This window comes from Neolamprologus multifasciatus, chromosome 7, assembly GCF_963576455.1.
Source record: "Neolamprologus multifasciatus chromosome 7, fNeoMul1.2, whole genome shotgun sequence".
NCBI lineage: Eukaryota > Metazoa > Chordata > Actinopteri > Cichliformes > Cichlidae > Neolamprologus > Neolamprologus multifasciatus.
The window spans coordinates 24,860,712-24,877,485 of NC_140445.1; the positions used below are offsets into that span (position 1 = coordinate 24,860,712).

The 16,774-nt window shown below is 40.0% G+C and overlaps 2 protein-coding genes across 6 annotated transcripts in view; both read left to right on the forward strand.

Moving 5' to 3' along the window:
• LOC146514344 (uncharacterized) overlaps window positions 1–741 on the forward strand; it is a 16,573-nt gene extending 15,832 nt beyond the window's left edge. For both annotated transcript variants that reach the window (XM_085166976.1, XM_085166977.1), the window contains exon 6: window positions 1–741. This exon is cut by the window's left edge and continues 58 nt beyond it. In XM_085166976.1, coding sequence (XP_085023102.1) covers window positions 1–149 — 149 coding nt within the window. In that variant the 3' untranslated portion in view covers window positions 150–741.
• A 5,275-nt stretch (window positions 742–6,016) lies between these two features.
• On the forward strand, window positions 6,017–11,645 carry brf2 (BRF2 general transcription factor IIIB subunit). 4 transcript variants are annotated; one of them, XM_085166984.1, is made up of 6 exons: window positions 6,017–6,298; window positions 6,670–6,887; window positions 7,804–7,863; window positions 7,966–8,035; window positions 8,126–8,287; window positions 9,439–11,645. In XM_085166984.1, the coding sequence occupies exons 2-6, from the start codon at window positions 6,740–6,742 to the stop codon at window positions 10,271–10,273; spliced, it is 1,275 nt and encodes a 424-aa protein (XP_085023110.1). In that variant the 5' UTR covers window positions 6,017–6,298; window positions 6,670–6,739; the 3' UTR covers window positions 10,274–11,645. The 4 variants fall into 4 exon arrangements, with proteins under 4 accessions (XP_085023110.1, XP_085023107.1, XP_085023109.1 ...); XM_085166981.1 differs by having other exon boundaries at window positions 7,966–8,287; window positions 9,439–11,642; XM_085166983.1 differs by lacking the exon at window positions 6,017–6,298 and adding an exon at window positions 6,540–6,633 and having other exon boundaries at window positions 6,719–6,887; window positions 7,966–8,287; window positions 9,439–11,642.
• The last annotated feature ends 5,129 nt before the right edge of the window (window positions 11,646–16,774 follow it).

The window sequence follows — 16,774 nt, forward strand, 5'->3', positions numbered from 1 at the left end:
CTCTGATCTTGAAACAGGAGAACCAGCTCTCGGAGAGAGATCATAAGATATCGGAGCTGGAGCAGTACATTGATAATTTACTTGTGCGAGTCATAGAAGAGAAGCCAAGTATCCTCATGTCCTTGACCGCTATGAAGAAAGCTGCTTAGGTAGCTTTGCAGGCGTCACTGTATTCTTGCTGCACTTAATCAGACCTGTTTATTCACAGCTCGTCCACATTAGAAATATCACTTTATAGATGTATTGGTTACGTTAATGCAACTGGAATACTTTTGCTGTAAAGTATGGAGGAACACTTTAGATTTCAAATATTTCATCACCCAATAAAATTAATGATTTGAGGGAAAGAAAATCTTTGAAATCTTTGAAATATTTAGCTCTCTCAGCTAAAAGATTCAGTTTGGAAAGACTTTGTAGTTTTTAGATGATCGATAAATTTAGACATTTGTTTCATATGAGTTTAAAGGATATCTTGTATATATCTGGTCATGCCTTTCATCTTTCTTCTGGAAATAACTTTGATAAATGTGTAATCCTGCCAGCATACCAGACTTGTTGCATTTCATGGCAAAACTCCAGTTGATTTCTCTCTGTAGAGCTTACTGTCAAAGTTTACTGCTAATTCCCATGTGCACTTTAAGTAGCTCACACTATTAACTGTTAAGACACTGAACACTGTACTGAGTATTTTTACTGCTTAAATAAATTTGAAAAATAAAATAAAACCATGAATTAATACAACCCCTGTCTGCTACTTTATTTAGTTTCTGATCAGATTAAAGCGCGTTTTAAAGATTAGTTTTCCTTTCCTGATGAAACAGTTGTTCTTGTTTTTTAAATCTTAATTTATATCCTGGAATATTTTTCTGTAGGTTTCATTTCATCTAATGTCTGTATGCAGTACTGAAATTTAAGTGTACATGGTCTTCTTCATCATCTTAAAATTAATCTTGACATTGATTTACTAAAGCTTGTTTAAAACATTTGCTTTTGGTGATGTCAAAGGAGATTGGCCAGACTGCTTTAAGCTGAAAGGAAGCCAACAGGAAGTCAGATAACCACTCATTATAACCAAGGTGTGCAGAAGAGCATCTCTGAATGAACAACATATTGAAGCTTAAAGCAGATGGGCTACTGCAGCAGAAGACCACACCGGGGGCCATTCCTGTCAGATGAAAACAGGAATCTGACCTCAGTCCAACAGAGCACCTTTGTGATGTGGTGGAATGTGAGACCTGCATCGTTAATGTGTGATGCTGTCATGTCAATATGGACCAGAATCTGTGAGGAACGTTTCCAGCATGTTGCTGAATGTGTGTCATTATGAATTAAAGTATTTCTCAAGACAAAAGGGGCCCAGCCCGGTACCAACACAGTGTACCTGTACGCGAATCACATGGTTAGGTCACCTAGCAGTATTTATAAAACTGAGGATAACTCTGATTTAACATTTGATCTCCTTTTGGAAAAATAAAAACAATAATCATATGAAAATTTCTAGTAATGCAGAGGCTAAGGTTGAAAATCATGTTTAATCATATCGTCAACATGACCCTAAGATTGCTTAGTCTAAAGTTTGTCTGACGACAGTCTGCTTGGATATCCTTTTATGCTGTACAAAACATGATGTTGTTGGATATTTCTTCAAGAACTGGTCATGAACAGATGGAGTAATTTGAGATAAACAATCCGGTAATATGAGTACTAATGGGAAACTTGCCTTGGCTGTGATGAGTTCTCAAGGTCTCAAACTGTGAAGTTCTGTGTACCACAGGGTGGAAATCAGCCTCTAATCAGCCTCTAATCAGCCTTTATTCAGCAAGTCTTCCAGCAGCCACAACATATTCAGTTGATCTGCATGTGCAAAGGGCATTGCTCGACAAGATTATGAACAATAAATGTGTAATCACTGAGGCATTTGAGAAAATCACTCTCTTTTAAGCTGTCAAATACTCTGACTGCACCATCTTCTGTCCTGCGGCACAGTGCTGTCAGTGAACCAGACCGCAGTTTGTATTCAGGAATAATTCTCATATTATTGAAATTGCTGTATTTTTTTGATTTATGGTAGATAGACTCAAGCAGGGCTGTGAACATACTTCGAGTGGGAACACAACCCCTTTAATTAGCATTAATCATGAATGAATGTTTGGTTTTTGTAAGTGCACAATCTGTTACTGACAGTGTGGGACACTCTTTGCCCAACCTTCATGATGCAGAGAGACAAACATGGTCCTAAAAAACGTCCCTGACCTCCGTTGCTTCTGCCTTCTCAGAATTTATAGTTTAATAATTCAACAGTAACTTCTCAAAGATGGGTTAAAATGTAATCCACATCAAAAGGTTGGGGTGGTTCGGGCATCTTACAAAGGTGGCTCCTGGATGAGGTGTTCCAGGAATGAGTGACTGAGAAGAGACCCCAGGGTAGACTTGGGATGTGCTGGAGAGATTATATCTCTTGGCTGGCCTGGGAACGCTGCAGTGTTCCACCAGATAATTTGGAGAATATAGCTGGGGAGGGAGGTCTGGGCCTCTCTGTTTAGGCTGCTGCTCCTACGATGGATGGGTGGGTGGGTCCACAGTTTCAGTCTACACAGAAAATGGCGTCCCTCCCACGGCTTACATGGACCATCAGTCATATATCTTACAAAATTCCCTCAAAATGGGAAAAATGACTCCTAATAGCAAAAGGTTATCAAAACTCCTGATCAGTAGTCTGTACGTAAGTGTCTATATTATTTACTCCCAACTCTCCCTGTAACTCTCTCAAAACCTTCCATAATTACATAAATGTGAAAGGAGTCCAGCCAACATTTGTGTCAGTATTTCTTCTTTCTTCAGTATCTACCTTTTTCTCTCTTTCATGTTGGGAATCTTAGATTGTTTTTCTTCTATACTGCCTTGAGTTAAACCAGGACATTGTTGGTGTTGGGTTTCCATATTAACACAGTGTCTGAGTGAGTAGACAATTTTAGGTGAAGTATTCACTGTGTTTTGCAACCTGTAAGATTATTTCTGGGAATTATTTGCTTACCTCATTGCCCTGCAGCCTTGCTGGCTCTGGTTCCAGTCTTAGAGTACCAAGCCTGTTTTAGTCCATTTCCCTGCTCTGGACACCTGCATGACTCCATTATACCTGCCCCCAGTCTCTACAGCCCCCACAGTGTGCTTGATTGTTTAGGACTCCTGCATGCTTCTGATACTGCTTCACTTGTTCTCTCATTCAGGAAATTCAGCAATCGGCAGTGTGTCTTTGAGTTTTTGTGTGCGTGTAACACATTCTGATATCCTTTTATCCTTCCCTTTCTAAGTAGCTGACAGTGATTTCTCTTATTTGCATTATATAGTGGTGACCAGCTGTTATCCTAGTGTAGATTTGTGTAGTGTGGCGCTTTGCATTTGTTAGCATTTTACAGACTGGGAAGACCGCACATTTTAAACAGATGCATTTGTCAAATGAGCTTTTACACTCTCAGCGGAAACATTATGTGCATTATCTGCTGTAGATATGTTTTTTTTTTTTTGTTTTTTTTTTAATTTTGGTCTTCTTTCTCATGTGCTGCACAACTATGCTTAGTTGCATCACTTTTTTATTCAGATTAGAGTTGGACTGATTCCTGAAATAATTTCAAGGAGGGCTGGTCTCTTTAGGTTTACTATAGAAAGGTTACCTCCCTACTTTATGTAGAGTTCTAGTCTGGTCTTAATTTTTTCTTTATTGTAGCATTAATGTATTGACCTCAGTGTCTTTCGCTGGCCCTATTTGCCTTTCAAACGCACATATTTTGCACTGCATGGATGGATCTAACTGAGATATTATGATATGTTGGCTCTTGAAGAAAAGAGTGAAACAGGGATTTTTCTTTTGAACTACTTTTATAACCACTGGTAATTTTTGGTATTGTTTTTTTGTTCCTGTCTTTTTGTGTTCATTCCAGCCTGTAATGGCATCCGCTGTTGTTCATCTTGTGTGAGTCTTCATTTTGATTGTGATGACGTCTGTGATGACACATTTGGCCTCCTGATTCTTTTGTGAGTCTTCTTCGTGAATGCTCACACTACTTGAAGTCCACTTTTTCATGGCTTTTTGGGGTTGCTTTTCTTCTCCATCATTCTTTTTTTTTCTTTGATGCCTGTTCTTTTACTGGAACTTCTCTCTGCACTGACATTTTCTGTTATTTATTACTGCTCCATTCTCCACGTTGCCCTCAAGTCATTCCGATTTGATGCTGTGAGTCGTGCTTGGGTAACTAGTTTATCCTGCTGTGATGAGTAGCCTAAATGCCCTCTCTAACATTTCTTTCTTCCTCAGTCTTTTTAGTCTTGCAACATCATCAGAATCCCTTACTCATTTCATGACTTTCCTTTTCATTTATTACTCAACTCTCTCACACCATTTTGAATTTCTGGTCCATGCTGAGGAATGAGGTTTACAGAGCTACCAGGCCTACAGAGGACACCATAACCACAACACTCCTTATTGTTGTCCTGAGCTACACGAGGCTGCTCTTTGTAGATTTCAACCTCCCTCACAAACTGGTGACAAAACTGACAGACTGTCCAGTCACTTCTGGTCTGACTTTCTGTCTTTTTGACTCCCAAAAGGTGAGAGTAAGCTGCTACAAGTTATCAGCCCTCAGTCTCAGCACCGGCTCTCCACAGGGATGTGTGCTGAGTCCCTACTCTTCATCCTCTATACTCACAACTGCACCCCCACCCATTCCAGCAACAACCTCATTAAATTTCCAGATGACACCACTTTAGTGGGGCTCATCTAAGGGAGTGATGAGTCTGCTTATCAGGTGGAGGTGGAGTATTTATCTGGTTGTTGTAGTGATAACAACCTGATCCTTAACACCACCAAGACCGAGGTGTTGGTTATTTACTACAAGAGGTAGAAAATGGATATTCAGACCATTTTCATTTTATGTGTGGAGAAATTATTGGACTGATATCCTGGGCATCCAAGCTGAAGAGGAGCTGACCTGGAAGAAGGCAAAGCAGAGACTTTGCCTCACTCAAAAATCTGCTTATGTCCTCCTATCACTGCTCAGTAGAGTAGAGAGTGGTTTCCCAGCTGCACAGTAGCAGAGAGAAAAGTGCTTTCAGAGGGCGATCACAGAAGATCACCTCTCTCCTCCCTGGAAGAGCTTTACAGATCCCGGTACCTCATAGAAGGAAAGAGCATCCGGAAACATCCATCCCACCTCGGACACTTTCTGTTTGAACTGCTGCTCTCGAGCAGATGTTTCAGGACATTAAAAACAAGGACAAAAAGATTTAAAAATAGCTTTTATGCAAACGCTTTAACAGCACAAAATGCTGCTGGAACTCTGCAATTTTGTGAAGACAGAGAGCTATGCAATGAATGCCTGGAGAATGCAAAATGTCTTGTGTGATGTGTGAAGTATGATGCGTGTTTTATCTTCCTTTTAAGTTGAGTAGAGAGGTAGCAAGTATAGAGGTTGCTCATTTATAAACTTTTTATACAGATATTTATGGACACATTCTAAGCCTTTTTTACCTTTGCACTGATAGAATTGCATCTGATGATACCATCAGATGTAAAAGTACATGTGTACTTAAATTAAATCTATTACTGTCTGTTATTATTATTATTATTATTATTATGACCTTGATTAAAAGGGGTTATACAAAATTCAGATTCCTGATGATAATCTCTGTTTGTACTCTTAATACTCTTTGTTATTCTGATCAGAGCTTCCATTCAGCTGGCCACCCTTTGGACATGTGCCTTGTTCTTTATCTCTACCAAATGTCTACATCTTACATCAGACCTTAAAGAAGATGGCAGGGGAAGCTAGGCTCTTATCAAGATAAATAATTTTTTTTTCTGGTAAACAAATTTTGCAATACAAAAGATGAGCAAATGTATGAAGCTACAGTTTGAAATTTAACACAAACAATCCTGAAACATATATGAATGCATACTGAAAAGCAGGTAGTCACAATTCCCGTTCCACAGAAATTCGTGCCCCTCATGATGTCATTTAATTATTTAAATGTCTTGGGAGCTCACATTCAGTCAAATTTAATTTCAAATAACGACAAAAAAGATTAAATCATACAAAGAAAACGTTACCTACATATAAGAATGTTATCAAGCTAATTCGGGGATACTGAAATAGCTGAAGAAATCCCTGCAGTTAAGCTTAACTGAAACTGAAACCACTGCTTGAGTGGTTTATAGACAGAGGCCACGATGCACCCGTAGGATGGTCTGTTAGTAACAGCATTTAATTTTATTTATTTTTTCCTTTTTAAAGACTGTATATAGGTAAGTTGTAAACGTGATGTTATTAGATATTTTCGTATTAGGCTGTGTGGCGATGCATTTTAATTAGCACTTATCCAACTCAGAAGAAAATTGTCGGGGTCGTAAAACCCGTTGTTTGTGTTTCAACCATCATTGGTTTCAACAGTGTTTCTGTTATGAATAACTGACCCCCGAGGGTCGGTCTTGTGATTTTTTTAATCGCTTACAAAAATGACGAATTGGCCGAGCGGAACCTTGTAGAATCCGAACCTTGTTTCTATCCGGACACATATTATTGGGCTCCTTTCTCGCGACCGGTCGCTTAAGCGACGTTCATTGGTTGTTGACAGTTCCAGGTTAGTAACAGGATGTTGTGTGTGTGTGTGTTGCAGGTGTTCCTATCAGTTTAGTACCCGTTTCATACCTTTAGCTGTCCCTCAGGCAGCAGCTTCACTGAGGATAATGGCTGCTGCTGGTATGCGCTGTCCGGCCTGCGGTTCCACAAACATTGTAGACGATGACCTGTACTCTCAGGCTCAGCTGGTGTGTGTGGACTGCGGCTCTGTGGTGTCCGAGGGAGTCCTGGCTAATGATCCAGTGGGAGGTTCAGGTACGAAAATGAGACTGAAGTCAAGTCTGTCCCGTTAAAAGACCGTGTTAAATATGAGTAGTTTTTTGTTGTTGTTTCTTTTCATAATTTTGTTTGCTGAGCTCACCGAGACAAAGTACTGATAGTAAGCGGGACCTTGTATGAGCTCTCTAGTGGACAAATTGTATAATGACGAGGCTTAATTTCCTCACAGTTAGGGATTTCTTAGATATAGATTCAATAAGGTTCTGGAAACATTCATCATAGATTTATGGTCTGTATTGATGTGAAAGCATCATACAGTTGCTACAGATGAAGTTGAGGTTCTGTTTCCTTCCTGTTTGAAGCAGTCTGATCTTTCTCCTGTGACCACTGGGGTCAAACAGGGATTTTCGACCGCTGCTGCTCTGTTGTTCACTGGTATTTTCTGTCTTTCAGAAAATTTTCTGTAAAACCCCAGACATTTCTGAAATCCTTTAAATCACATTTCTTACTCATTCTCATGACTTCAGCAGGTCATTTGACCATGTCTGCATGCCTAAATGCATTGAAGGGCTACCATGTGATTGGTTGAATTGGTAATGATGTTTATGAGCAGTTGGACATGTATGGCTAAAAAAAGTGTCAGGTAAGTGTAGATACATAATTTGAAATTTCTTAGCATTAGTCAGGTCAGTTTAATAAATTTGTTCTACCGGGGATTGAAAAGGTTATCTAATGTCAATAAATGTAGATTTTTATTTTTATTTTTTTGCTGCTGACATTGACTACTAGCTTCAGTACAGGGCAATGACTAGAAGGACACTTAAAGCTTGTAAAGCATGTAAAGTCCATATGAATGAAATTTATGACCCTCTACTGCTGAAGGGATGGGAGATCTCTCTCTTTACATTTAATCACTTTTGGACTTTGCCTTGATTATTTTCCCCTCTTGCAGATGTCAGCTTCAGTCGAACCACTGCTGTTGCCAAAAGGCCGTGCACAAACCTGATAAAAGGTGAGCTCTTGCCCTCCAAAAGAAGCTTTTCCTTGTTACTTCAGTGTAATTCAGTCCTGTTGCTTGTGCATTTCCTCAAATGGATTTGTTTTACACATACAGGTCAGCAGCGAGTGAAAGCCATATGTCGGATTCTCATGGTCAACAGGGAGATTGAGGATCTCTCACAGACGTATTACAAGATGGCCTATGAGCATAAAGCTTTCCTCAAAGTGAGCCTTCAAAAGAAAGAGATTCTTACTGGTTGTTGTGTGCTTCTAAGCTGCAGGCAGCTCAATTGGCCCATTACTGTGGGAACCATCAGCTGCCTGCTGGATGGCGACTCGATGGCGGTGGGGGCGATTTATCAAGAAATGGTCAAGAACCTCAGCATCGAGGCCCCGATCATCAACGTCACTGATGTAATAGAAGCTCACTGTCACGAGTAAGTGAAGAACTTACTGCAGCTTTCAGTCCTAAAATGCTAAGTAGGTATTTCAAAACAACTCATTTATTGCAGTTGTAGAAGAGCAACAGTTGTAGGTCTTCTAACTGAGACCTACAGTGGTGATCTAATTATTTGATTCCTGATGAATTTGTTAGTTTGCTCACTTCCAAAGAAATTAACCATCTTTATTTTTTAAAGGAGACAGAATATGAACAAAAAATCCTGAAAAACACACTACATAAAAGGTAGAAAATGATTTGCATGTCATTGAGTGAAATAAGCATTTGATCCCAGAGCAAAACAGGACTTCATAGCTTTGTTGACAAGAACAGTAGGAAGACATTTCTTGTAGTTAGTATTTTAGTTTACTCCTCTTTACAGAAACTTTTAGGTTTCTTGGCTGCTGCCTGTGAACTCGAGCCTCAGCTCCCTCCACAGATTTATCTGTAGGACTGAGGTCTGGAGACTGGCAAGGCCACTCCGTGACTTTAGTGTGCTTTTCTTTTAGCCACTTCTTTGTTGCCTTGGCAATATATTTTGGGTCATTGTCATCCATGGCAATGACCCATCCATCTTTAAAGTTTTGGCCAAGGGAAGGAGATTCTGAGATTTTGTGGTGCATGGCCCTGTCCATTGGCCCCTCGATGTGTTGTCCTGTAACCCTTAGCAGGAAAAACGGACCCAAAGCTTAATGTTTCCACCTCCGTGCTTGACTGTGGGGATGGTGTTCTTTGGGTCATACTCAGCATTTCTGTTCCAAATACAGCATGTTGAGTCGATTTTGCTCAGTCATACCAATAATTTAGTGGTAAGTTATCCTTAGTTATAGAATATGTAGTTATTTGCTTTTATTTTAAAAACGTTTTTGGCATACAAGTTTTTTATTACTTTAGTTAACTGAAAAAGCTGATTTTGTTTTCCCCGTGTTTAACATTCATTTCCCTCTTGGCCTGCCCTGGTTTTAAAGGAGTTTCTTGTTTCAGCGTTAAACCTCGATTAAATTTTAAAACCGATTTCATTGGAGTCACTTGAGATTAACTGTGTTTATCTGAAAAGCTGATTGTTAAAATATAAAACTGTCAGTGCTCTAGATGATTTACCAACTCAGTCTTTATCTCAGATTTACTGAGAGCATTTCTCTTTGACAGATACAAAATTAGCTCACTCGATGTTCCTGAAGAAATGGCTGAGAATTCGAGGGACTTGACCAAACGAGCTGTGGCCCTGGTAGAGCTGGCAGCAGATTCCTGGATTGTGACTGGCCGTAAGCCCATCCCCATAATGATGGCAGTGACGTATTTGGCCTGGCAATCCTTAAAACCCAACAAGCATCGCCTGAAATTCTCCCTGGACAAGTTCTGTCAGGTTGCCAAAGTGAAAAAGCTCAAGTCTGCTATGAAGAGAGTAGCTGAAATCAAGGAGGTGTTGTGTAAGCTAGGCAAGGAAATACCCTGGGTCAGGGAAACAGTGACACCGGATAATGTTATTCAGCTGGTTGAATGCATTCTGCAGAACAGGTACGCCCTGCTAAGAAGAGCTATGAGAACCCACGAGGACGCTCTGCTGGAGGAGAGTCAAGCCAGCTGTGCTGAGGCTCCACCTGAGGGGACTGCTTCCTCCCAAATCTCTGAGTGTGCAGATCAGACTCCAATTACGTCTTTTGTGAAACAAAATGGGTTGAATTCTGACGGGAAAGAGAAGCCAGGAGATGTAGACTATAATCCACGTGTACTGCCAAAGCACAGCGACACTCAGGAGAGTCAAAATCCACCTCCAAACTGGGGTAAAAGAGTTCTGTTTGCTCCCCCATGTGTCATTCATGCTAAGAAAAGGAGAGCTGTGCAGCCTGAACACACGGATGTGACTGGTGATGAGGAAATCTCTGACAGTGAAATTGACTCATACATTCGCACACCTCAGGAGGCTCGAGACTTCGCTTTAATGCAGCAGATGCTGTCTTTGTCTGACAGTGCTAAATCATAACCGAGCCCAGTGACTGGTTCTTCAGAGATGGCTGGCATATTTAAGTTTATGTGCACTTTCTTTTTTATTTTTTTATGACTGTTGAACTCAGGATGCAGACATTTTCGTTGGCTTGATTATATAACCTATTCATCTAATTTTGTACAGTCTACATAAGCGGCTGTGTCTTTTGTGTTTGTACTTTAAAAAGCTTCACTCAGCACTTGAAAATGTAGCATGAGGAAGTTAATGTGTGTAAATATTTTTGTTTTAATGGAAATGTGACTAAAGCAAAGGCCTGATTAAAAGGATGCACCAAGTTCACCATGTGTCATGACATTTTATGATTTTTGGATGGCTTTTCTGTTTGTTCTTTTATATTAGAGCTCTCATCAGTGAAATAAGACATGGCTATAAATGGAGCAATTACTGCTGAGTCCACAGCAAACAAACATAAAGAAAGTAATAAATGTAAGTGAAATCTAAGGATGTTTTTGAGTAGAGCTCTGGTAATTAGTTAAATATACACTCACCAGCTACTTCTTTACTTACACCTTGCTAGTACTGGATTGATCCACTCAAATGTCAGATTAATTAAAGCAGAGCTCAACGGTTTTGTGTAAGAGGAAAATGTTTGAAATACTTTTTATTGGAACTTGTTTGTGCATTCTTCATCTATCTTTGGTAGCAGTTTCCATTTCAAAGGTCCTATTTGTGTAAATAACAAAGCAAAATAGTCAGGTTTTAAAACTAATATTGGTAATATTTTGTTCTGTATGAAAACTGTCTTTTCCTCATTGCCCTAATTGGAAGCTTTAGAACAGCAACTGGCCACTTCATTAGTTACACGTTGCTGGCACCCAGGTGAACCTTTTGCCTTCAGAACCTCCCTAATTCTTTGTGGCATAGATTCAACAAGATGCTGGAAACATTTCTCAAATTTTGGAGGCTATTTAAAAGCTTATCGTCATGTTCAAGAAGATGGTAGACTGTGGTCCTAAAGGACTAGACATGGTCAGCAACAACACTGAGGTGGGTTGTGGAGTTTAAATGATGCTCAATTGATATTAAGGGATCCCCACACCAATACAGCTGTTAGGTTTTGTATTGTTGATTGTCATTTATGCTTAGAAATATCTACTTATATATGCTTAGAGTTTTATAATTAGTTGTAGATTGGTAGAGGTTTGATCCTTAATAGTCTGCAAACTTTGTGTGCATTCCAGAGCACATCCTGGGAGCATGGGAGAGGTCGTACCTTCTCTTATTGTTTTATGGTAGGATAAACGTAGCTATATCTGTTTTAGTCTAAGTGCCTTTTGTTTAGATGAACTGCTGGACTTCCAGCCCAGCAGGTTTAGGAAAGTCATTTATGGGGTCACACTCTGACCCCCCCCCCCCACACACACACACACACACACAATAAAATCATAATTAAAAACCTCCTTACTATTTCTAAAAAGAATTAGTTTAAAAGACAAAATCCAGTCAAATTCATGAACCTATGCATATTCATGTAACCTCAATAAAAGAGCAGTGTTACGGGGGAGCGGACGAGAGCAACTGTGGTCAAGCGAAGGAACGGCGTTTGTCTGGTTCTCTCGCGTGCACGAGAGACATGAAGAACTTTGCCTACTCGTGTATTGCTTTGCTGTGTAATTATATTGTCTTCAACGTTCCAGCGAATAGGTTTAAGCTACAAACCTATCAACAGCACCACCAAAAGGTTGAAGCACTGGTACAAGGCATGGTTGAGGCATGATTTTAATGATGAGAGATCAGATGAGGTAGCACATTTTTCCAGTCTTGTCATGTCCTGTTTGAATTGTAGCCTCGGTTTTCTGACCTTAGCTGTCAGGAGTGGCACCGGTGTGGTCTTCTGCTATTGTAGTACATCTGTTTCAAGATGCTCTTCTGCATATGTTGGTTGTAACAAGTTGTTCTTCCTATAAACTTTCCATTCATGTAGACCGTTTTTGTGACAACATCACAAATTCTACCTGAGATATGAGGCCTGTGGAGTATAATAAGCCCTTTTTGCTGAAGTCATGTTGACATATTGAAGTACATTCAGGTTGTGTGTGTCCTGCCTCTTTGTTGTATGAACTACAAGGATTTCCTTAATACAATAAAGGGACGCTTTAAGGTTACCACTAATATGAGCATTTCCTACTATGAGGAATCTGCTGTGGAAAAAGCCTGTTGTCCTGAGGCTACATTGTGTTGAGTAAACGTCCAATTTCCGTTTCACTTAGATGAAAAAGGTTGTTGAAACAGGAAATATCTGTTTGAAAATTATTGTCATTGAACACAATGCAGCTTAAAACTCAAAATTCCCACAATACATAATAAAAGATTCACATAAGTGGCAAACCTGAGAACTTAAAAATCAAACCAACAAAATAAGTGCCCAAAACTGGGGTTCCTCTGGTAGTGTGACTTCAAAACTCAGTCAGTCCTCATAGATGTATAAAGAAATAATCCAGCTTTACAGCTTAAAAAAATGGTGTTGAAGTGGGACAGAGTGATCTGGAATGACGTTCTGGCATTTTCTGCTAATTATGAATTAAATCTGATTGTGTGGTTAAATACATAATAATACAAAGCACCATTATTTTTACTTGGCTGCAGCCTGGCAGTCTTTTCAGCTGATCGCACTGAGGTACTTGCTCAAATTAAAAAGTGGCATCCCACGGTCCTGCTTGCACCCTCTGCACATCCTGTTTTCCTTCTTATCCCTGTCATGCTTTCATGCACACAGATGTCACAGCTGTTGTTGTGGAAATTCTGTATTATAGCCATCTAACAAGTGCTGAAAAATGGGAGAGAGATAAAAGAAATGTGTATTTTCCATCGAGAGAAAGCCTAATGTGTGATAATATAAAGAACTGATGTTAGAGGGCAGGAGAGGAAGATGAGAGTTAATTTATGTTGTGAAAAAACTTGGAAAAACAAATTGAATTATAATCAACTTGTGTTATTCCAAGTGTATGAAAATTTTTAAGCTGTTTAGTGAATGCTAAACAGCTTACTTGGCAGTGAGCACTGAGATGCAGGGCTCGCAAAATCGCTAGCCCGACGTCCCGGGGCTAGCGATTTTTCCAGTCGGGCTACCAAAATCTATCTCTGCCCTGCCCGTCAGGCTATTGTAGGAAGGAAAAATATATGTCAATGCTTTTGCATTCTTTCGGAAATGTAGCTGGGTAATTATGTCATTGGCATCGGTGAGCCACTGTCAATATGTGACATATTGAAATCGCGTTTGAATTTGCGCTTGTTTTTTGCTTTCACTTTGCAATCGCGCGAACTGTGTATAGAGAGCGACAGCACTGATTGGTGAGTGATGATAATTTGCGCACCAATTCCTCTGACATCGTCTTATCAATCGTTAGCTTACTATGCAAACATGACAAGTGAAATCTCCCACAACAAGCTTAAACATGTGAGAGGTTGATCGCGCAGAGAATCGCTGAGCGTTATGTGAGTGCGTGTGTAAAAGAAGCAGGATATATATTTTAGTTCTGCTGAGCCAAATAAGACAGGTCAGCGTGAAGAAGTGACAGCCAAAGAAAAGCTTACCACAAAACGGAAAAGTTATGACAAATCAGACTATAAGGCAAAAAGAAAGTGCAGCTTTATGGTTTCATGGACAAAATAATTTCTTTGGCTGCAATATGACGAGCTAAATAACCAGGGCTGCACATAAGTGGTCCGCAGGTGCGCATTCGCTGTCAAAATAAAAAACGCGCACAAGATAAGAAGTTGCAACTCGTGTTTGCGTACATAAGATTTTCTGGAGGAGGACAGACATTTGTTTAGAACTCTTAAAGATGTCGAAGAAGCTCCTTTAAGCAATTACTTAAGTGTTCCTCCACCTCCAAAGAAATGTCAGAAGGAGTCCAAACCACAAAAGAAGCACGTATTCTCGGAAAAGTGGTTGCAGGAGGTGAGCTGGCTTCAAACAAATGATGAACGCACAGAGATGTGGTGCAGAATGTGCCGTGAAAATCCCACTCTAGCGGACAAAAACACTGCCTTTTATATGGACGCAAACGCGCGTTGCAACTTCTTATCTGGTGCGCGTCTTTTATTTTGACAACGAATGCGCACATGCGGACCACTTATGTGCACCCGTGTAAATAACATAATGTTCTGCCGGGTGTGTTGTTGGTTTTCCCTCTATTTCTGAGTCGAAACATGCCTTTGTTACTGGGACCAGTAATTTTAAGAAAGACCCCCATTAGAACCCATGAGAAATGCAAGAAATGCATTATTGCTCAGTCTGCAATATCTTTCCCAGAACAAACACCAATTGCAAATAACATACTAAAAATAAACCTGAAAATCTGTTTAGAACAGCGTACTATGTTGCAAAGAGTGAACTACCACTGGCACAATTTAGCAGTCTTTGCAAACTTCAAAAAGCAAATGGCCTAGATCTTGGTTCCACTTGCCTCTTACCCGTGACTTCAGTGGAAATTTCAGATTGAGGATCTGACACAGACTGATTCATGTTCTACACAGTTCTTACAAGTTCATAGAAATTTCTGTTCAATTAGAACCAAGTATTTGAGTTGATGATTGTAATTTTTATACAATGTTGTAATTTGTGTTTCAACAATTTTTTGATTAATGTTTTGTTTCCTTTACAATATTATACATTAAAGTATAATATTGTAAAGGAAACAAAACAGGAAACAAAACATCAATCAAAAAATTTGCTCTCTTTTTTATTCGGGCTACTTAAATTTATTTTGGGCTTCCAAAAACTGAAGAGTCCCTGCCCGAAGGGCTACCAGGGATTTTGAAATTTTGCGAGCCCTGAGATGGATTGGTAGAGCTAGTTCTCAATATGTGCGGTGGGCTGCAGTGGTAGGGTGCAGACAACCAAGTAAAAAAGGTAAAAGAGCATGTATAGGAATTTCTTTTACTTATGTATTAATCACATTATTTTATTGTATGATGCCTTGGTGCTACTGGATTTTAACATGACACCCATACTTAAGACAAATGGTGGGGGTGTAGTAAGGAAGTTGGGGGGAGCAGACCATTCCACAGGAAGAGTCTTTTGTCTCTTCGAGGACTCTGGGAGGTAGCAAGGGAGTGTGAACCTTAAGGTGTGAAACAGCTGTGTACTGTCTTTTGTTCCTGGAGAAGTTATTTAACTGAGAGCCATGCTAGGCTCAGAGAGACTCTGCTGACCCTGCCCCCGGTCATGTAGGCTCTCCACAAGCTTGGTTTTCTGTTCTTTGTGTGTTTGGATTAAAGAATGTTAGCTATCGCTCACCGCTCGTCTGCAGGCTTTATTTAAATGGAAAACTTCCACAACAAGCATAAATGTGGCTTTTCTTTAAAGGAAAACAATCAAAGAAGAGTTCGCTGTTGTCTGTTGATTCAATTCAATTCAATTCAATTTTATTTATATAGCGCCAAATCACAACAAATGTCGCCTCAAGGCGCTTCATAGATACAGAGAAAAGCCCAACAATCATATGACCCCCTATGAGCAAGCACTTTGGCGACAGTGGGAAGGAAAAACTCCCTTTTAACAGGAAGAAACCTCCGGCAGAACCAGGCTCAGGGAGGGGCGGCCATCTGCTGCGACCGGTTGGGGTGAGAGAAGGAAGACAGGATAAAAGACATGCTGTGGAAGAGAGACAGAGATTAATAACAGATACGATTCAATACAGAGAGGTCTGTTAACACATAGTGAGTGAGAAAGGTGACTGGAAAGGAAAAACTCAATGCATCATGGGAATCCCCCGGCAGCCTACATCTATTGCAGCATAACTAAGGGAGGATTCAGGGTCACCTGGTCCAGCCCTAACTATATGTTTTAGCAAAAAGGAAAGTTTTAAGCCTAATCTTAAAAGTAGAGATAGTGTCTGTCTCCCGAATCCAAACTGGAAGCTGGTTCCACAGAAGAGGGGCCTGAAAACTGAAGGCTCTCCCTCCCATTCTACTTTTAAATACTCTAGGAACAACAAGTAGGCCTGCAGAGCGAGAGCGAAGTGCTCTAATAGGGTGATATGGTACTACAAGGTCATTAAGATAAGATGGGGCCTGATTATTTAAGACCTTGTATGTGAGGAGCAGGATTTTGAATTCAATTCTGGATTTAACAGGAAGCCAATGAAGGGAAGCCAAAACAGGAGAAATATGCTCTCTCTTTCTAGTCCCTGTCAGTACTCTTGCTGCAGCATTTTGGATTAACTGAAGGCTTTTCAGTGAGTTTTTTGGACATCCTGATAATAATGAATTGCAGTAGTCCAGCCTGGAAGTAATAAATGCATGAACTAGTTTTTCAGCGTCACTCTGAGACAGGATATTTCTAATTTTAGAGATGTTGCGCAAATGGAAGAACGCAGTCTTACATATTTGTTTAATATGTGCGTTGAAGGACATATCCTGGTCAAAAATGACTCCAAGGTTCCTCACAGTGTTACTGGAGGCCAAGGTAATGCCATCCAGAGTAAGAATCTGGTTAGATACCAAATTTCTAAGCTTTTCAGCGCCGAGTAC

Coding starts and splice junctions, on each gene's coding strand:
- brf2 (XM_085166981.1), top strand. CDS start 6,740: ATGGCTGCTGCTGGTATGCGCTGTCCGGCCTGCGGTTCCACAAACATT. Junction 6,888..7,803: donor TGATCCAGTGGGAGGTTCAG/GTACGAAAATGA, acceptor CCCCTCTTGCAG/ATGTCAGCTTCAGTCGAACC. Junction 8,288..9,438: donor ATAGAAGCTCACTGTCACGA/GTAAGTGAAGAA, acceptor TCTCTTTGACAG/ATACAAAATTAGCTCACTCG.